The sequence below is a fragment of the Petromyzon marinus genome, unplaced genomic scaffold (assembly GCF_048934315.1).
Source record: "Petromyzon marinus isolate PM22_M1 ecotype Great Lakes invasive population unplaced genomic scaffold, UKy_Petmar_22M1.pri1.0 PM_G_Scaffold_34, whole genome shotgun sequence".
Lineage (NCBI taxonomy): Eukaryota > Metazoa > Chordata > Hyperoartia > Petromyzontiformes > Petromyzontidae > Petromyzon > Petromyzon marinus.
Genome location: NW_027422917.1, coordinates 804762 through 826418, shown reverse-complemented (window position 1 = coordinate 826418; position 21657 = coordinate 804762). Strand labels below are relative to the sequence as shown.

Below are 21657 nucleotides of genomic sequence, written 5' to 3'. Positions count from 1 at the left end.
CCCAAGCGCGGGGAAGCAAGAATTACACCTTATCACAATGGGCCATCTGGAAAAGCCAGCCGGGTTTGATGAGGAGACACACCCCACCCCACACATGGCAACCAGGCAAACAAAGTTTTAAAGAAAATTGCAATATAATATTAATAATAAATACGTGTTAACCTTACACGACATTCCATTATAGAACCTTACAGAACCAAGGGATATGGATTCCAACAATCAAGAAACGGACCTCTTAAACTCAGGATGATAATTATTTTTCTTTTTAATAATTCCATCATAACAATTCGAACCTCGGTAAAACCGAGAGGTGTCGGGAGGACGTAGTTACAAACACGAGTCTTGGCGAACATGGGACCAAATGGTATTTGAGAAATATAAGTCGAAAGTATAAAGAGGTGCTCCCGACCACCTTTGTCTCTCCCGAAGAGCGCGAGAGAGGAATTTCACGCCAGGGCAAACAGATCGTTATCGCGGGCACCATCTGCCACACACGGGACTTAGTAGTGGCCCCCACCCCACCCTGCACACGGGCAGCAAAAGAGCGAGTGAGCTTTAAGTTAAACTGTCACACATTTATAAACACACAAAGTGACGAAAATGAATAAACTAAGTAAGAGCCAAGGTAACGGGGTGGATTAGGCTGGTAGAATGTGGAGTCGAAATGATATTTGCAAAGTATAGAGAGATGGGAAGATCCCGGCCACCTTTGTCTTTCCCTGCAGCACGTGATAAAATGCATACGCTCGGAAGAGCATCTTCACTTGGAAATAAATCAAATACTATGAATCACAAGCAGGATCATAACTGTGTATGATAAGATACCAACTATGATGTGAAATGTTAAACTTAAAACAAAATCTTAACCATTTCTTTGTGCGTCGAAAACGTGTACGAAAAGGGGGGGGGAACCCGCCCCTCTCTCTGTGTGGATGGAGTAGACAACCAGACGCCTTCAAGATGAATCGAAGTGTCTGTTGTCTTGATGTTTATGGCTTGAGGAAAGACCCGTGTCATAAATGACACACACACAAACATACACACTGACACACGAACCCCCCCCACCACCGACACACGAACTCCCCCACCAACATACGATCAGATCAAAGATAGCTCCGCCTCGTGAGGGGGAGCCGAGAAGGAGATAGATTTTTGGCATAAAAAGGAGCCGTTTCAGCATTGAAATCAACTCATCAGCCCTCGGGGGCAGCTCAACAGAAGAAGACTCATCTCAACTCAGCTCAACAGAAGAAGACTCATCTCAACTCATCTCAGCAGAAGACCCGCTCAACTCATCTCAGCAGAAGACCAGCCATCACCGACGCCGGAGACGCCTCTACAACTCGCCGAATTGGCGAGTGTCGCCGATTGGCGTCCCGCTGCCGCTGTTAGTGGCCAGCGCCACCACGAGCGAATCGTGAGCCTGCAATCTACAACCGCCGACGACGGAGCACCAGCGTGCCAGCTGCTCGCAGACGCACTGCGCGCATTACCTACCGTCCGCGTACAACCGCGCCACTGCGGGCGTGCTTCTAACGCCGTCTACCAGACGGTCATCGCAGCTACAACAACGTATCTACTCATTCACCAACGTCCGTCGAGTCAAAACCAACTACTGAAAGAAGAATCAACTGATACGTATGATACACTGCCCCCCACTACATGACAAACCAGACGTCTGCTTGACGCAAAGAATCGATTCCGAACATTGGCCTACTCTTTCACCACTCATACCATTCAACACACACACACACACGGGTCATTAACAAAGCCTAAAACCTCAAGCCATTGAACCATCCGTGATTGTGGAAACATCGCAACGACCGAGTGAATAATCCATCGTTTTTAAGAGTGTTCATAATTTTCCTCTGTAATATTGTGCTGTGGCTGTACTTATAACCGCATAAATTACCAACTGACCCATTAACAAGGATTAATTCTTGGCACCTCACCACGGAGCGCCGCTCGCGGGGGTGAAGAGCGTGCTCAACCGGTTCCCTGTCAGGGATCTGGCCACAATTAATTAAAAGATTGGCCCGAGATAAGGATCTAAAAAGGAAACATCGCCACCCATTGAGTCGCGTTGAGAAGTCGATTAGAAATACTTGAGTCGTTCGTTAATATTTTTCTTTCTACATAATCTTGCTGGTATCCACGAATGAAATAACGAATTCAAAAGCATATTTGTGCCTCCAAGAATAATACTGGTTGGAGTGCCCTTTCAACAAGTAGCGTTGCATAATAATCAGTCATCCTATTGTTAACAGCGTGACAATAATTGCATTAAGGGCCGCGCATGATCAATGACCGAATGCTGTGTTGTGTGACAATTCAAGTAACGAAGCATTGCGGCCATCGAGTGGTGTTGATAAGGTAATTAGAAGTATTTCAGTCGAACGCTTTAAATTCATAATCGTTATGAATCAATGAACGAACATCAACGTGGTACTGTGCTGACGATTTAAAGCATAATAACTTCGCATATCAGAATGTATTAAGGATTGGATACGAATCAAAGACCAAGTGCCGTGTTGTGTAACAATTCAAGTATACGAGTTTGCATATTATAAAGTTAAGGTTTGATAGAATAGTTCGCATGTTTTTAATCTCTCTCTCAACAACCGATCGATTGCGTTACGCGTCGGGAATTAACCACAGGTGCCGCTATCGAGGTGAAACAACGCAATCGTGATGTTATCATGTTAACGCTGTGTTGAAATTCCAAATCCCGAGATTGAGTTTTCATATTATCCAAAAATTAAAGTTAGCTAGAAATAAAATTCATTAAAGCAGAAGGTTTGTGTGTGATTCTTCCTGAAATCCTGCATAATATTGTTCTGCGTATGAGATCTGAATCCTGGGGACCTATCATAAGCACACTATCACCACACATAATCCATAACACACATAATTCATAATGTTCAATCGAGAGTAATCGTATCCTTATCGATAATACGGAATTAAAGAGCAGAGTCGAATCGACTCTCTCTCATTCACGCTCACAACGCCTGCGTCACTGCATACGATTAATTGCGTTATTCCAATTCATAACACAATCCTTGTCACCGAGGCTCGACCTTATAATCCATAACGACCTGCATTATCATAACCACGCCCACTCGCATAAATTAATACGATTATCTCTCGAATCAGTAGAATTTATGCGCATAATTACACCAATTAACATAATTTCGGATAAATTATGCAAATTTCAAATTTCATTTAATTTTCATTATTTTCATCAATTTTCATAACACCTATATATACAACAATGCCCGGCCAGAAAAATTGCAACCGCAACAACCCAATGGTCTTATGAACACCCAGGTGCAATAAACGCTCATGCGCCGCCCATACGGCCTTGCATCGCAAGGCGGATGGCACGACGATTTTATGTTGACACGAGTCAGCATCCCAATGCATCAACAAGCCGTGCTTCATGACGAATGAATTAAATTTGCCCTGTCTTGGAGTTGCATTATTCGCGTGGCGACGCAACCTCAATAACGACATGTCCTCGCTCTGGTGCCGACCCCATTCGGCCAAAGTTAACCCCAGCAAATCGTCACTGGCCATTGGATCTGCATGATCCAACATCGGCGCTGAGGCGGCGGGAAGTGCGGCTGACACCGTTGTGAGAGGCGCGACCTGCGCAGGCAGTGGCGGCTTACAACGGCCCGAGCCCAAAAAACACGCACATTTTTGAGCCAGCGGGAGGCAAGACAACGCATCGGCATTCGTGTGTTGTGCACCCCTACGGTAAGTGATTGAAATCGTAGTCATGAAGGACTTCGAGCCACCGAGAAAGCTGCCCGGACGGTTGTTCAACTCGCAGAGCGTACTGTAAAGCCGAATGATCAGATCGCACGGTAAAATGCTGACCATGCAGGTACGGCCTGTATTGCTGAATAAAAAAACAATGGCCAGCAGCTCACGTCTGGTCACACAGTATCTTTGTTCAGCAAGAGACAAGACTCTGCTACCATAGGCAACAACCCTTTCAATGCCATCAACTTTTTGGGACAGAACACCCCACTTCTGACACCAGTTGTAGTGTTGTAAGGACGAGCAGACTTCTTTAGGAGGCACACTCTATTTATTGTATTATTTCCTTATACAACGCTTAACACACACAGAGGGATATTCGGTCCCCTCACCCGATACCCTAGGGAGGTACAGCCTCCGGACCTGGCGGGACTCACACGTCTACCGCTAACCTCCTTGATACCTAAGGAGGTACAACCTCCTGACTTGGCGGGACTCACACGTCTACCGCTATCCTAGTCCTCCGGCTAGGACCTAGGGGAGGCTATCTGACCCACCGCTGGCCCGGTGGGTCCTGACCACTGGGTATGCCGAGCCTTAGCCCTTAGAAGGGCTGAAAGGCTGGTCCAGGGTCCTAGCTAGGCTTCAGCCCAGTCTTCTATCTTCGTGCAGGGAGAGAACTCCCCGAGGTCCGTTGGGTCACCCGTCTTATACTCCTTCGTGGCCAGGTAGAACCAATCATACATTCACACGTGGAACCGTCTGATTGGCTCGTACCAAACCCTGGCCACGATCCGTTTCACCTCGACTGACCCCAACCGTTGTACCCAGGGGTAATGCTGCACTGCCCTGGTGGCAATGCAGGTTACGCAACAGAGCGTAGTTAACACCTCTACACATACATGGAAGCCATCTAGCACTGCTAAAGTGAGGCTGCTACCTACCCATGTCTCTCCGGACCCCTTCGCCTCTCCACGTTCCAGGATAACGTTAAATGTTATCCGTGCCCCTCTCACCTTCAAACCAAGATTCATCTCTCACCGGCTTAGCCTGTCTTTACCCTCATGCCTCCACCTGAGTGACACCAGCATGGGCATCGTGTGTCCACCATTGATGTGAGCACCACCAGGGCCTCTAGACCTGCATCAGAAACTTGCCCACGACAGGCCCCCTTAATCCTAGAGAAAGAAAAATAGAGATCAACGTTTTTCAAAAGTAAAGCATTTTAGCGCAACGTGTGGTTGAGCCTTTCAGCTGCACACACTACATGAGCATTTAACACTTTTTTTCGTTGGGGGTTCTTATCAGTATCGATTTCTCATGTAATTAAGCATTAATTGAATCTAATATGAAATAATATATTTATTTGAATGTGTATGAAATGGGCTCAAGACCACTGCAACATTCACTGCAATGTTATAATTGTTGTTTTAAATTGCGGCAATTCATATAATCACGAGGTGTAACTAGTGACATCATTGTTACACCTATATCAGAGAGCCACCTTGCATTTTTCGTTTCACTTAATTTGGATTCGACCAACTCTGAGAGTGAAATATAAGTAGCACATGTCAGATGACTGACACGCATTGAACTGCTCTAATGGAGCACAGGAATGTGTTGGTTAAGTGTGACCTCTTGAAGAGATGCCAGAAGATATTCTCGTGGTGTTTCTCGTGGCATCTTTCCTAATTAAGACATCGATCTGCTGCCAGTAGGAATTTCCCTGCCTTGTGTATTGGCTTCGATATTCCAATTCGGAGCATTAGTTATGCATGCAGAAAAATAGTAAAATAAAAAATACAACTGCACATTAAACATGTGCTCAGACACATTTGGCTAATCAGGGTGGAGTCTAAGGTGAAACTGGCTGTTTCCTACTGGAAAATTGATTAAGCAACTGGACTCTTTGTTTGACTGTAACCATTTCTGCGTAAAAAAATTGCATTGTCTAAGCGTATCAGCTTTCCCTGTTCCTTGGCTGTTTCCTCTGAGTCTGGCTTTTTTGTGCCTTTGCCCAAGGCCTTGCCATCTGCATGTCTCCATCACACCCGCGTTTTGAATGAGAGCTACACTTTCCTTGCTATTGAAAAGGTCACCTGCATTATAACTTAATTTTGGTCTTGCTCTGGATCTAAATAATATAATTCCTAAGTTCTGTAACCAAGTAGGTTTGGTAAACAGGACTTATTGGCTACACAACTTCTGATGTGTTCTCTTTGCATTTTGTATCTTGCTGATTGAGTATTCTGAGCCAAATTTGACGGGTCACCAAATGCTCAAATGTGGGTTTGGTGGTCCTTATCTCTGTTAGCACCTCCGAGCTAGTTGTGGAAACTCCATATTCCATTGGTGGGGCCATTCCTGTCTATAGCACCATCACAATTGAGCTTCTAGTAAGTGGAACTTGGTCAACTATGTATTTGGAGTCAAGCACTCTTATCCCCTGGCCAGTTAATGTTAAACATGATGGCATTCTGTGACACAAGATGTGTTCTTTTGATGATCAAAGCAGCCCCTTAATACTTAGAGTTATTTGGTTTTAAAACTTTTGACTGTGACATTTTAAGCAAAGGTGTCCGACAAATAGCTAAAGTATGCCACACGATGAGTGTGGAAATTAACTGAAACATTCACAAATAAGATTGTTGTTTTGATTTAAAGCTGTCGTGACTGCAGGGATTCATATTCTTGTTTCCCTTCTGCGAGACTTTACCGGAAGAACCAAGAATATGAATCCCTGCGTTCACGAAAGCTTTAAATCAAAATGTATAAATAGTGTTATTCTTCTTGATTTGAAGCTTTCGTGACTGCAGGAATCCATACTCTTTGGTTCTTTTGGTAAAGTCATCAAGTAGTAGTTACAAAATAAAATAAATCACGTTTCGGGTGCAACACAACAAGCGACCGTCATTTTATTTTATACCTACGTGACTTTACCGAAATAACCAAAGAGTACGGTGTTATGTTGATTGCGTGCACAGTATAATAATAATACGCGAGTCTAGTGTCCTGTTTGTCAGTTAAGTTTATTTACATTAGAGCCGTGACATTGCCCCAACCATACAATCTACTGTCTTGTTTAAACAGAGTTGGCGTCGTCCCTAGTTCCCATTGCATCACGTGGCTGTTATGGTTAAATTAAGGACATTTGTTTGATCCCATGTATACGGAATTTAAGTTGTTGCATCTTCACTGGTGAGATGGAGTTGTCTTCTAATCTGAAAGTTAAAGATGTATGCTGGACTTGTTATTCTTGAAATGTTGGTATTTTTTTTTCATTTGAACGCTCAATTTTTATGAGAGGTTTATTTTTTTTCTCAATTAAGCCAACTTGCAGATGATATCCAGAATGTGAAAACTGCATGGCAATAAATTACACTTCTAATGCTGCTGTGTGTAAATAGTTATTTGTGAAGCTAGTTCATTTTAACCACAGCTTGCAATATTCACAAGCAACAAGTGATTGTGCACCACTGCCAATGCAGTATCACCAAATATTTGCTTTAGGATTTTTTATCGACCACTTCAGCCCAATTTTAAAAGTGTAGTGACGCAGTTCGGAGACAGCAGTAATTGGAGGCACTTTTATTCCACACACAATGGGTACCACACGCACCCTACGTGGGTGTACACTGTGTATATATCTCAAACAGAACCGTCTATCGTCAGCGCCACTGTCTAGCTAGAACAGTTGGCAGGCTGTCTTAGCTAGTGGCGTCCGGCGACGGCGAAGACGGCTGCGACGATGGTGGCGAGACGACAGCACGGCGAGGGAAGCCGCTTCCGGCGACAGCCCCGAGCTCTCGCCCGGGGCTCCCTCTTATCCCCCCGCCGCGGCCTGGCTCCGTCCTGGCCACGCCCCCCCTTCTGGAAGCTAAGAGCAGTTCCCAGGGCTTCCAGATGGACCCCTCCATGAACTCTGTCCTAGTGGTCTTCCCCCCATGTGTACTGTCGCCTGCTGACGTGTGTACTGCCGTACACTGTATTTATCACTTTCAGTCAGCAGACTGCGCTATTACGCTACATTTGGAATGTGCTAACCCAGCGGCCCCCAACCTTTTTGGCACCAGGGACCGGTTTCGTGGAAGACAATTTTTTTCACGGACCGGGGGAGGGGGGGGGTCATCATTGGGTCTTTTCAAAGAAGCTCTCCAGCGACGTTTGTTTATTACACATTGTGGCTACTCGGGGTTAGAGCTTGTGGGCTTACTCCTTGTGGCTACTAGGGGTTAGAGCTTGTGGGCTTACTCATTGTGGCTACTAGGGGGTTAGAGCTTGTGGGCTTACTCATTGTGGCTACTAGGGGTTAGAGCTTGTGGGCTTACTCATTGTGACTACTAGGGGTTAGAGCTTGTGGGCTTACTCATTGTGACTACTAGGGGGTTAGAGCTTGTGGGCTTACTCATTGTGGCTACTAGGGGGTTAGAGCTTGTGGGCTTACTCATTGTGGCTACGATGGGTTAGAGCTTGTGGGCTTACTCCTTGTGGTTACTAGGGGTTAGAGCTTGTGGGCTTACTCATTGTGGCTACTAGGGGTTAGAGCTTGTGGGCTTTATACCAACACTGTGACTGAGACAAGTGCGCAGTGCGGGAAAGAGGCGCGGACGGAAGTGGTAAATAAAATAATGGGGGCGGGCCACACGCGGACTCACCGCTCACCTCCTGCTGCTGTGCGGCCCGGTTCCTAACAGGGGGTTGGGGACCCCTGTGCTAACCTACCAAGCAGGGTAGGTAAGCATTCTCATTCGTGAGATTCGATATTTCAAAGTCCGTATTTGTGGCGTCCATTGCATTAAGACGGGCAAAGTGCGTGTAATTTGGAGACGGACAAAGGCATCTCGGGGATCACAGATAGCTTGGTGGTGATGGCTATGCTGTACGTAGCCTCTAATCCAGCACCGCAGAGGCAGTGAGGGTGGCTGGACCGCACACGTTTTGCGAAAATCCCTTCCCATGGACGTCAAGGAGGTGCCACTCCCCGGTACGCCGGAAGAAGGCAGTACAGCAAAGTGCAGACTAAATATTGTAGGTCCCTTCTGTATGCGTGTATGTTGAACTTCTTTTGCACGGTACAGAGCCAATTGTGCGAATTGGAGGTATCAACACTCATTAACTTAATTTGCAGAGGACTGCAGAGCTTGGCTAATTGTTGGTGTTGGCTCACAGCCTGTATGCCTGAGGTTCCTCAGCGATGGTGAGATGCAATTTGCATTGAATGATGACGCGATATGAAACTAAACATGAGTATTATCAATAGGCGATGTTTTAGTGCGTTAAACGGTGGCTGGATCACACGCACTCAGAGGTTCTGATTTGTAATCATGTTGAAAAGCGTGTTACTAAATTTCTGCCAGTAGATGAAGGTGCTATTTTAGTCAGTATTGGCGATGTAATGTGGGTTAAAGCTTGCACACCAATTGGAGGCTTTGGAAGATACGCCTATAGAGGTGTTTCACGATAACATGCCACGTCACTTTCATGCAGTACAGAAGCAGCAGCTCGCCTGCGTTTAAGTGACTCGGTACAATGGTGAGCACAATGCTTGATAAGTAGGGACGTGCTCACCCAGCCATGGATAGAACTGCTGGAGCTTTTCTTTTGTTGGCGGCAGGCTACCTATCTGTAATACCCAATTCTGATGTGGCATTGTGCTTGCCACTCACCCCTTCATGTGCCATGCCGGCCTGTTAAGGCTATATGGGGGATCTTTGTATTTGTGGAGAGAGTGAAGAGTTTTCCATACCTGGGCAGTGTGCTCATGACCAGCTCCGGTTTGACAACAGAGGTCTCATTCCGAGTCAGTCAAGCGGCATTAACTTTCCATCAGTTGCATAAAGCTACCTGGTCTGTCACTCCCTATGAAGCTTCGATCTTCTCGGCCAGTCATGCCCTCCCTTCTCTACGCTTGCAAAATGTAAACCCCCCTAAAGGAAAATCTTCCCTGGTTAGAAACATTTAGGCTGGCCTGCCTACAATCCATCCTAGGTTTAACCAGGCTGGATTGTGTGAGGAGCTCACAGATCTTTGAAAGATCTGGACAAAATCCCATCGGTGAGCTCCTCTGGCAGGCAAGGTTGCATTAGTTGGGTCATGTAGCCCACATGCCTAAACAGCTTTTGTTCGGCCAGATAGAGGGGGCTAAACGAGCACGGCACGAGCTAGAGAAGAGATGGAGTGATGTGGTACAAGAGGATGTGGAGCTGAGTGGACTGGTACCAGTGGTGTCTAGATCGGCCTAATTGGAGGAGGCTCGTGAATGCTGCTGATGGGCAGTTGGAGGCAGCTGCCCTCCAGCAACAACGTGCAGAGCGCCGGGTGGCTGAAGCACAGCAGGTTGGCACAGTACAGGGCACAGGTGGTGCATCGGCCATTCATTTCAGTCAGTGGACCCCTGGCACCTGGGTCTGCCCCATAACCTCCTACCAGCGGGCCTTCGACACTTCACGTGGCCTCAACATGCACATAGCCTGGCACAAGCGACGTGGTGAGGTCACCGCCACTTAGTGGCGAATGGCGGTTGTTGTGTCGACCTGCATGGGTGGTCTGTGTAATGTAAAGGAAGGGTTGTTGGTGGCCGCAAAGTCCTAAACTTTTTAATGAAAAACAAATGGAACAGGTTCCCTCCTGTGAACAGCACTTACTCCAACACAGCATCGAGAAACAACGCGCACCACGGTAACTCCCGGGTCGGCCGCAGCGAGATTCTAAACGGCACCACCCCTCTGTGCCGTCACGAGCGCCGCCACCACCGGCCTGTCCCCCATCCCCCGAACGCCAACGACGACACCCGGCAACCTACCCGCCGGAAAAAAATTCACGGTGCTCAAGCGGTAAATGTCGTGGGTTTACTCTCCAGCACGCAAAGCGGCGGGATCGAAAGCGGTCGCTCATCGGCCACGGTTTATAGCAGCAGCTGTCAGAGTCGGGATCGAACCCACGACCTCCTGTAGACCGGGCGAGGTAACATCTCATAGCCACTGTGGTGATAATGATGATGAGAGAGTGAGAGAGACGCAAGCTCCAAATATACGGCAGCAGCTGTCAGAATTGGGATCGCACCTACAACCTCCTGTAGGGCTGCACGGATTCCTCCAGTATAAACAAAAGTTTCTGATGGATGTGAAAGTGACGTAACCCTGTGAGCCCCACCCGGCACGGCCAATGGGAGACGTTTGTCACTTGAACGGAGTGCGGTCGTTTAGTTACTGCCGCTGGTGGTGATCACCAAGCGGGACGTCAAACTCCACTGTCAACGTTGTGGGTTTGCTCTCCCAGAACACAATTGGTGTGCGCTAAAGTAGTAACGAATTGAAACTAAACTCAACAAATTTTTTTTCATTTTACCAGGCGAGGACCCACCGACCTACGCAGCTATTTTCATAAGCGACCCGGCCATCACAAACGATAGCTCAATGACGCGGCGTTATCGTCGTCGTGCGTGAAAATCTCCAGCGAGCGGCTCTCCGAACACAACTGACGGGGGCGACGAGCCACGCGCTCGGACACGTGGACCCCGTGACGCTTGTGCACGACGTGGGGTTTTTTGTATTTGTTTGTCGCTGTAACGTTTTTACCCCGGTGCCCCCGACCACAAGTCTGTGGGAAAAGAGCTTCACAGCTTGTCGGATTCCTACCTCCAGCGTAAATAAATATTTCCGATTCGAATTCCGTTTGCACTCAGGAGGCAATCGACTGGCGGTAACGATGAGAGGCTCCTGCCAAGCGCCGCAGGGAGTAGGCAGATGACCTGCGGGCAGCGTTAAGACCACAGGAATCTGATGCGCGGTGAGGCCAGTGGGCGAGGTCCTTTCTGCGTCGTTTTTTTTCCCCACGAGTTTTTTTTTTGGGGAACCCCTTGCGACCGCATTGGAGGGCGGGGAGGTGGGCGCGAAGGGAAGGACTCTCGCGTTGTTACCGGGGCGAGGTCACTTCCTGGCTCCGGTCACCGCGGCTTTGGCGGGGAAGGGGAAGCGGAGGAAGCCGTCGGATTGCGGCGACCTGCCCGGGGGGCTGCCGTTGAAAAACAACGGCCTCGGCGCAAACTCCGTCTCCCCGGGGCGGCAGCGCGGAGGCGTCGTCATCATCCAGCTCCACGCGTTTCCCTCCGCGCCTTGCGACGTTCGCGGGGTCGACGTCGCTGCTACCAGGGGGGGGGGGGGGGGGTGGGGGAAAAAATGACATTACGTACAAAACGTCACCGTATGAACCTATCCCCATTTTCCCTGCTTGGTCGGTTCCTAACAAAGTTCAAACATATCATTATCAGAGTTGTTTCTTTTCGTTTGCATTTTTGACTGCTTGTGTTGTGGTTATTGCAAACATGATCCCTTGTATAAAGGTGTCAGTTTTTGTTGTGCCAGCCAAAAGGGTAAAAACCTATTCCTATATCTTGTTACTGGCAGAGGAGGTCTCATAATATAAAGGCTTACCCCGAGCCCTCAATACTCCCTGATGGTGCGCTGTTTTTGAGTTGTACGCCTTTTGGCGTCTTCTGGTCCAACACCAGTGGAGACTAGGCTCTAAGAAAAGCCGTCTCGGGTGTGGACCAATCAAATTCAAGGACACTGCCAATATTATTATCAGAGTTGTCTCTTTTTTGTTTGCATTTTGACTGCCTGTGTTGTGGTTATTGCAAACATGATGCCTTGAATAAAGGTATCAGTTTTTGTGCCAGCTAAAAGGGTAAAAACCTATTACTAAAGTTCAAACGGCCCTACCGAATCTCACTATGAACGGCGAGGACGCCGCGCCGTTCGGAGCCTCCTCCTCCTCCGCGCGTCTCCCCTCGTCGATAGCGTAGGATCGCAGGCGGAGGCGATCGTACGAGACCTGCAGTTTCTTCTGCTCCCGGTCCCTCTCCAGCAGTTTCTCGGCAGCCTCGTTGTACCTCTTCTTGAACTTGGCCAGCTCGCTCTTGGCAAGCGAGAACTGCCGCTTCAGAGTGGCAACCTCCGTGACCTTGTTCTGGATCTCCTGCTTGAAGCGGTCCTCAGACTGCACCCTGAGCCTCTTTGATTTCGCGGCCAAGTGTTCCTGATACAGTCTCTCCTGGTGCACCTGCGAGATGGAAAATTTGATTAAACGTATTTTTAATCGGTTAAAGAGCCATACGCGCAAGGGGACTTACATGTAGAAGAATAACTCGGTTAGCGAAGCCTCTGGGAATGACGAAGCTCCAAAAAAAAATCGAAAGAATGAAAAACAAATATTCATAATTTTCAATTTAAAGCTTTTTTGACTGCAGGGATTCATGTTCTGGGTTCTTTCGGTAAAGTCACCACGTAGAATTGAGATAAAAAAATAACAGAATTTATTCTGTAATAAAAATTAAAATAATAATAACATAATAAATTCTGTTATTATTTTTATTATTTTATCTCCATTCTACGTGACTTTACCGAAAGAACCCAGCAGGAGAAAAATATTCATAAATCACGCAAATTAATTCAAGAGTGACATCTTAAACGCTGTACATGTTCTAAGTAGTGCCACCGATAATAGACGGACTAAATATTAACTGCGTCATTCCAATGGTGCTCGCTAAATAAAGAAGTGGCTCCAAGTCTTTTTGTCTCCGAGTTAGTCACTACTTATGTTTGGAGTTTGCACGTTCTCCCAGTGGCCGTGTGGATTTTCTCCAGGTCCTCTGGTTTTTCCCTCCCAATGTTTAAAAACGACATCTAACGCGTTTTAGAGTATTTGACTGCTGTAAATTTCCACGTGATGATAACAGCCGCTTGGGTTTGGCTATCATTCGTGATGGCCAGGTCGCTTCTGCAAAAAAAAGAGGTTACGTAGCTCAGTGGGACTTTATCCGCTAAAATATAAAACATTTCAGTTTGTTACTTTTTAAAAATAATTTTTATTTTTAAAAAGTCACCGATCCGTCGCCGATACCTGAAAGATCCAGAATGAAAGCGCCCGCGAACATATCTCCTGGATGACGTCCGGCCTTAGGCCCGCCAGCACCATGGACTTGTGCTCCTCGGGGGGGTTCAAGCAGACCCGCACCACGTCCAGGATGCCGCGCGGCAAGGCGCCGCACGCCGGGCAGGCGGCCGCCCCCATCTTGAACTCGCGTTCGCCGTCCTCGTCGCAAAAGAGGTGCGAGCAGGAGGTGACCCAGGCGAAGTCGCCAACAATGCGCCGGCACTTCCTCAAGTTGCACACCAGAATTTCTTCGTGCGCCGACATTTCCTCCCCGCCTGACCACTGGCCCCGGGGGGGCCGCCAGTTCTTCTGTTCCCAGTCGCCGCCGTTCTGGTTGAGGGAAACGAATCGCGGGTGAAACACGTTTTCGCATGGAGCGCACGAAATGCGTTCGCGTTTTTTTTTGCGAGCTCCTGCCGTTTACTGACCGGCTGAGAGCTCCAGAGAGAGCGCCGGGGTGCGTGCTCGTTCGTTAAGGGCGGCGAGAGATCTTGGTCAGCGTAATGACGGAAGCAAGTGAGGTAAAGTACGATGGCAAAGCAAACAGAAATCAGTTGGGAGAGCGACGGTTTTAGAGGCTAAATTGCTGAGCAGGGGGAGTGTTCTGACCTGCGGTTTGGTGAGTGGGTGGATGAGTTTGTGGGTGAGTGAGCGAACTTGTAAGTGGCTGATGGGCTGGGTGTATGCACGTTGAACTTATTTCACACCGTACAGAGCGAACCGTGCTAATCGGAGGTACGGGTAGAGGACAAGAAACTAAACACAAAGACCAGTGCAAAAGAAATTAGTTTTCAATCTAGATGATTTTAAAATGCACAGTTTCAGTGGATTCCTAATAGCGGAAGGAAAATGGTTCCAGACGGACGCAGAAGCGCATCTGAAAGTGCGCAACGCTTGCCCAAAAACCTCTGCGAGGGTGAGTGTGTTGTGACCTGCAGGGTGGTGGGGTGAGTGGATGGGTTTCTGGGTGAGTGAACTTGTCAGTGGCTGACTGGTTCAGTGAGTGTCTTGTTGTGCCTGCAGTTTGGTGAGTGGGTGGGTGAGTTAGTGGGTGAGTGAGCCTGTGAGTGGCCGACTGGCTTTAGAGTGCTGTCGTGACCTGCAATGTGGTGAGTGGGTAAGTGGATGCGTGCGTGGGTGAGTGAGTGAACTTGTCAGTGGCTGGTTGGCTCAGTGAGTGTCTTGTTGTGCTTGCAGTTTGGTGAGTGGGTGCAAGTGAATTAGTGGGTGAGTGAGCCTGTCAGTGGCTGGCTGGCTTAGCGTGCTGTCGTAACCTTCAATGTGATGAGTGGGTGGTTGGATGAGTGAGTTAGTGGGTGAGGGAGCTTGCCAGTGGCTGACTAGCTGCGCGAATGTGCTGCTGTGACCTGCAGTGTGGTGGGTGAGTGAGTTAATGGGTGAGTGAGCTTGTCAGTGGCTGACTGGCTGTGTTGAGTCCTCACCACTTGAGATTGGGACGAATTGGGGAGGCTTTCGTTCCAGAAGTCGATTGACAATGGCAGAGGATAATGACTGCATGCCACACTCAATGTGCCGTCTGTATTCATCCGTATTGTTAATGTATGAATACGCCTGTTGCTCAGGAAAGCCCCACTGAGTCTCAACTCTTCTTCAGGAGGGGTCCTGCCAAGTTTGCACAAGAGGGGGCGATGTTGCTGTGATCCCCCCACTGAGTCATTTCCAGGTAATCTGTTAGCTTTGGGATGTGGTTCTGGCAAGTACCAGTTCCACTGTGTTTGTGGGTTTAGCTATGGGAGGGAAACTCGGAGGAAACCAATGGAGATCACACACATGCCACTCTGTAGTACAGAGAGTGATCACACAAACCATTGCCGGACAGCTGGGATCACTCCGTGTACAGTGCTGTACAGTATCTAAATGTGTAGGGGCCATCCCTTTTGTGCGTACGCAAAAATCTGTCAAAACCTGACCCCGTACGCACGCGGACTTTTTAAACACCCCCCCCACCTGCCTACGTACATTCGCCTGACGCATCACCCCCCCACCCCCCCACCCCCTAGAATCCTGTAGAACGGCCGATATGTAATCCATGCAGAAACGATCAATTATTAATATTAACGTGTTTAAGCAAACAGATAGTCCACCGCCGGCTGCATTATTATCGAGGCTTCAACCCCCCCCCCCCCATTTCCTATGCGTACATTGTGAGTAGACCCCCCCATATGCAAGCGTACGCATTTTGGGTATCCCCCTCCATGACAACGAACTAAATGGATGGCCCCGTATCGGGAAAAATCGGAGGACCCTGAGACAAATCCACGCAATCAACATGGGGAGAGAGACGCAGACTCCAAATATACAGCAGCAGGAGCAAGCGTGGTCAGGGCCTGGGCGCGAACCGACGATCTCCTGTAGGCCAGGCGAGGATGTTAACATCTAGTCACCGTGATGATAACAGGCGAGGTAGGTAACATCTCCTAGTCACCGTGATGATAACAGGCGAGGTAGTTAACATCTCCTAGTCACCTTGATGACAACAGGCGAGGTAGTTAACATCTCCTAGTCACCGTGATGATAACAGGCGAGGTAGTTAACATCTCCTAGTCACCGTGATGACAACAGGCGAGGTAGATAACATCTCCTAGTCACCATGATGATAACAGGCGAGGTAGTTAACATCTCCTAGTCACCGTGATGACAACAGGCGAGGTAGTTAACATCTCCTAGTCACCTTGATGACAACAGGCGAGGTAGTTAACATCTCCTAGTCACCGTGATGATAACAGGCGAGGTAGTTAACATCTCCTAGTCACCGTGATGACAGGCGAGGTAGTTAACATCTCCTAGTCACCGTGATGATAACAGGCGAGGTAGTTAACATCTCTTAGTCACTGTGATTATGACAGGCGAGGTAGTTAACATCTCCTAGTCACCGTGATGATAACAGGCGTGGTAGTTAACATATCTTAGTCACCGTGATGATAACGGGCGAGGTAGTTAACATCTCCTAGTCACCGTGATGACAACAGGCGAGGTAGTTAACATCTCCTAGTCACCGTGATGATGACAGGCGAGGTAGTTAACATCTCCTAGTCACCGTGATGATGACAGGCGAGGTAGTTAACATCTCCTAGTCACCGTGATGATGACAGGCGAGGTAGTTAACATCTCCTAGTCACCGTGATGATGACAGGCGAGGTAGTTAACATCTCCTAGTCACCGTGATGATAACAGGCGAGGTAGTTAACATCTCCTAGCACATTCCAAACCCTGCACAGCAATCGAATCGCTGGGGATGGAAGGGGGGGGTGTAAAACGTCGTATTTCCAAGCAAAGTAAAATGTTGTGGACCCCATGAGGCTGATGAAAGTTTCGCCCTCACGAAAGCGACGCTGGGTCGTGGCTCACAGGGCGATACCAAATAAAAAATAAAATAAATGAATTAAATCCATCGCCTCACAACTTTTTGAGGGTTTCCCGCGCTTTTTTTATTGTTTGTGTTTAGTGAGACACCACGTCTGAGGGTAACCCTCAGACGTGGTGTCTCATCACTACTATGAGGCGACTTTTACTGGTAGGAAGGAAGATTGTAAACTGAGTGTACCAGCCTGCAATAGATTAATGTGTCCGTCCGTCCGTCCCCTTTCAATACTCTAACGAAGTGAAATCTCGTGTGACTGTCATCCTTTATTTAACCACGTGAGTGACGTCATTGAGAGTCACTCTCTTGTCACTGTCATCCTTTGTTTAACCACGTGAGTGACGTCATTGAGAGCCACTCTCTTGTCACTGACATCCTTTATACTGGTAGTAGCGAAGATTGTAAACTGAGTGTACCAGCCTGCAATAGATTAATGTGTCCGTCCGTCCGTCCCCTTTCAATACTTTAACGAAGTGAAATCTCGTGCTGTTGGGGTGTAAAATCAGCAATAGACAGCGCAGAGACTTGACAAAATTCCAATGTTCCTACCAGCCCACCCTGCAGGGACCTGTTAACCCCTCCCCCCTAGCGTGTAATATTGTTTTTGTAGTTTATAAACACTCGGATTCCCGCACTTTTTATCGCTTGTTTCGTGACCTTCAAGGGGTGAGAAAAAAAATTAAGAACAAAAAACCCCCCTCAGACGTAGCAACTCCAAAGTCTTAAAAAAAAAGACGTGTAAAATTGTATTTATAATCAAACTACTCGGCAACATAAAATAACAGCCCTCTGCTTGATATGAACCCCGAAGTGTTTAATGTGAGATATAGAAAAAAATATATAGTTTTGTGTTGTTTTTACCTCACAGCAATCCACACGCTCGGTGACGTCACCCTGCAGCTGCGCTCGTGACGTCACGGTGGGGGGGATGAGGCACGCGTGACGTCACGGTGCGGGAGAGTGCTTGCGGGCGACCGTGTGACGTCACGGACCCCCCCCGCACCCCTCCCCTTCCGCGTGACGTCACCCCTCGCGCTCGTGACCTGAACAAGGCAGTTGTTTCGATTTAAAGCTTTCGTGACTGCAAGGATTGATCTTCTTTGGTTCTTTCGGTAAAGTCACCACCACGTAGAATGAGAATAAAATAATAAATTGATAAAATAACACGATAAAATACTCACGACGTTTCGGCCACAACACAAGCGGCCTTCATCAGGTGAAGGGACAAGACTTGTTGGAGGACAGCGCTGGAGCGAACACAGCCAAGCTCAGACCGCGACCTTTAAGCTGTGTGAGAAGAAACAGAGCGCCTTAACAAAGGAATTAGCATAGAATTTAGCATTGAAATAGCTGAGTGATTAGCTAAATTCAATGCTAATTCCTTTGTCAAGGGGTGCCTCTGCGGATGTGTATGCTTTAACTTTAACATAGCCATTTCTGTGACCAGTCACAAGCTAATCACTCAGCTATTTAAATGCTAAATTATATGCTAATTTCTTTGTCAAGGCGCTTTGTTTCTTCTTACACAGCTTAAAGGTCGTGATCTGAGCGTGGCTGTGTTTGCTCCAGCGCTGTCCTCCAGACAGTCTCGTCCCTTCACCTGATGAAGGCCGCTTGTGTTGTGGCCGAAACGTCGTGAGAATTTTATTGTGTTATTTTATTTTATCAAGCCTGTGTGTGTGAGAGATTGTCAGTCTGTGTGAGTGTGAGATTGTCAGACTGTGTGTGTGTGAGATTGTCTGCCTGTGTGTGTGAGATTGTCAGTCTGTGTGAGTGTGAGATTGTCAGCCTGTGTGTGTGAGAGATTGTCAGTCTGTGTGTGTGAGAGATTGTCAGTCTGTGTGAGTGTGAGATTGTCAGTCTGTGTGTGTGTGAGATTGTCAGCCTGTGTGTGTGGGTGAGATTGTCTGCCTGTGTGTGTGTTTGAGATTGTCAGTGTGTGTGTGAGATTATCTGTCTGTGTGTGTGTGAGATTGTCAGTCTGTGTGTGTGTGTGTTAGATTGTCAGCCTGTGTGTGGGTGAGATTGTCTGCCTGTGTGTGTGTGTGTGAGATTGTCAGTGTGTGTGTGTGAGATTGTCTGCCTGTGTGTGTGTGAGATTGTCAGTCTGTGTGTGTGTGTGAGATTGTCAGCATGTGTGTGTGTGAGATTGTCAGTGTGTGTGTGAGATTGTCAGTCTGTGTGTGTGAGATTGTCTGCCTGTGTGTGTGAGATTATCAGTCTGTGTGTGTGAGATTGTCTGCCTGTGTGTGTGAGATTGTCAGTCTGTGTGTGTGAGATTATTGGTCTGTGTGTGTGAGATTGTCTGCCTGTGTGTGTGTGAGATTGTCTGCCTGTGTGTGTGAGATTGTCTGCCTGTGTGTGTGGGTGAGATTGTCTGCCTGTGTGTGTGTTTGAGATTGTCAGTGTGTGTGTGTGAGATTGTCAGTCTGTGTGAGTGTGAGATTGTCAGTCTATGTGTGTGTGTGAGATTGTCAGCCTGTGTGTGTGGGTGAGATTGTCTGCCTGTGTGTGTGTTTGAGATTGTCAGTGTGTGTGTGTGAGATTGTCTGCCTGTGTGTGTGTGAGATTGTCAGTCTGTGTGTGTGTGAGATTGTCAGCATGTGTGTGTGAGATTGTCAGTGTGTGTGTGTGTGTGAGATTGTCAGTCTGTGTGTGTGAGATTGTCTGCCTGTGTGTGTGAGATTATCAGTCTGTGTGTGTGAGATTGTCTGCCTGTGTGTGTGAGATTGTCAGTCTGTGTGTGTGAGATTATCAGTCTGTGTGTGTGTGAGATTGTCTGCCTGTGTGTGTGTGTGTGTGAGATTGTCTGCCTGTGTGTGTGAGATTGTCTGCCTGTGTGTGTGGGTGAGATTGTCTGCCTGTGTGTGTGTGAGATTGTCAGTCTGTGTGTTTGTGTGAGATTGTCTGCCTGTGTGTGTGTGAGGTTGTCAGTGTGTGTGTGTGAGATTGTCTGCCTGTGTGTGTGTGAGGTTGTCTGCCTATGTGTGTGTGAGAGATTGTCAGTGTGTGTGAGATTGTCAGCCTGTGTGAGTGTGAGATTGTCAGCCTGTGTGTGTGTGTGAGAGATTGTCAGTGTGTGTGTGTGTGAGATTGTCAGCCTGTGTGTGTGTGTGAGATTGTCAGTCTGTGTGTGTGTGAGATTGTCAGTGTGTGAGTGTGAGGTCAGTGTGTGAGTGTGAGATTGTCAGTGTGAGTGTGAGGTTGTCAGTGTGTGAGTGTGAGGTTGTCAGTGTGTGAGTGTGAGGTTGTCAGTGTGTGTGAGTGTGAGGTTGTCAGTGTGTGTGTGAGGTTGTGAGTGTGAGGTTGTCACTGTGTGTGAGGTTGTCACAGTGTGTGTGTGTGAGGTTGTCACAGTGTGAGTGTGAGGTTGTCAGTGTGTGTGAGTGTGAGGTTGTCAGTGTGTGTGTGAGGTTGTGAGTGTGAGGTTGTCACTGTGTGTGAGGTTGTCACAGTGTGTGTGTGTGAGGTTGTCACAGTGTGAGTGTGAGGTTGTCACAGTGTGTGTGAGTGTGAGGTTGTCAGTATGTGAGTGTGTGAGGTTGTCACAGTGTGTGTGTGAGGTTGTCACTGACCCTGGTGAATCTTCGTCGTTGTCAAGGCCGCAGGCTTCACCTCCCTCACGACTCTCAAAATGGCGGCGAGCGTGGAGGGGGAGGAGCCAGAAAACTTCGCGTCACGTGGGAGGGGAGAAACTGAAACCTGATTGGCTCCAAGGCGGAGAGATTTTTATTTTTTTTACGGGAAAACTTTATTCTTTTTAACCGTACGACGGATTTACAAAACTCACCATCAACAATAAACACTCGCGTTGGCATTGGCGCGGTCTGAATAAATAAACACAAATTTTTATTGGTTATGTAAATATTTACAAAACGCGGTAATATCAGAAATCTCATCTTGAGTTACACAAAAATGACCCAAATGATATTCTGTAGTTAAGATTCTTTCCCGACTCGATCCATCAGAATCGATCTGCGGCTTAATCCTCAAATCGATTCTCTCCATTCTTTCAATGCATTAACAAACGATTCTTAGATTCTATCGTCGATTCCAGCACACCTTTAGCTGAACAGTGTCTGAATCTGATCTCCCGTTGATGCCCCCACACCTGAAGATGACTGCTTTGTGTTGAGACTGGCACGTCGAGGTTTTTTATTCATTATTTTTAATTTATTAATTTTGAAACCCCCCGTTGACTTTACCGAAAGACTCAAAGAAAATGAATTCCTGCAGTCACGACAGCTTTTAAGTCAAGATTCAAACAAACCTCTATCATGGTTATATTTGGTTGTCAGATGGCTTCTCACATTTAGTTGGCACGCGTCAAACGAGAAATTGACAAGAATGCAGCAGGGACGTGGCCAGACTCCACCGAGAGACTTGCAAGACATCCATTCTGGTCAGCACCCACGGTGGCTAGGAGATGTTGACGACCTCGCCCGGTCTACAAGGAGGTCGTGGGTTCAATCCACGACCCTGACACTGCCTGCTGTTGCTACTGCTGCTGTATATTTGGAGTTTGCGTGTTCCTCTCTCTGAGCGATATCACGGTACGCGAGCACTGGCCACCACCG

The 21657-nt window shown here is 47.7% G+C and overlaps 1 protein-coding gene across 2 annotated transcripts; it reads right to left on the bottom strand.

The window, feature by feature from the left end:
• Nucleotides 1-10345: 10345 nt before the first annotated feature.
• On the bottom strand, nt 10346-20733 carry LOC142915717 (E3 ubiquitin-protein ligase CCNB1IP1-like). 2 transcript variants are annotated; one of them, XM_076061409.1, is made up of 5 exons: nt 20656-20731; nt 17942-18123; nt 13666-14028; nt 12486-12825; nt 10346-11908 (listed from the first exon to the last, which is right to left on the bottom strand). In XM_076061409.1, the coding sequence occupies exons 3-5, from the start codon at nt 13960-13962 to the stop codon at nt 11694-11696; spliced, it is 852 nt and encodes a 283-aa protein (XP_075917524.1). In that variant the 5' UTR covers nt 13963-14028; nt 17942-18123; nt 20656-20731; the 3' UTR covers nt 10346-11693. The 2 variants fall into 2 exon arrangements, with proteins under 2 accessions (XP_075917524.1, XP_075917525.1); XM_076061410.1 differs by having other exon boundaries at nt 11759-11908; nt 12496-12825; nt 20656-20733.
• Between the last annotated feature and the right edge of the window lie 924 nt (nt 20734-21657).

Coding starts and splice junctions, on each gene's coding strand:
- LOC142915717 (XM_076061409.1), bottom strand. CDS start 13,962: ATGTCGGCGCACGAAGAAATTCTGGTGTGCAACTTGAGGAAGTGCCGG. Junction 12,826..13,665: donor TTTCATTCTGGATCTTTCAG/GTATCGGCGACG, acceptor TCCATCTCGCAG/GTGCACCAGGAGAGACTGTA. Junction 11,909..12,485: donor GCCGTTCATAGTGAGATTCG/GTAGGGCCGTTT, acceptor CCCCCCTGGTAG/CAGCGACGTCGACCCCGCGA.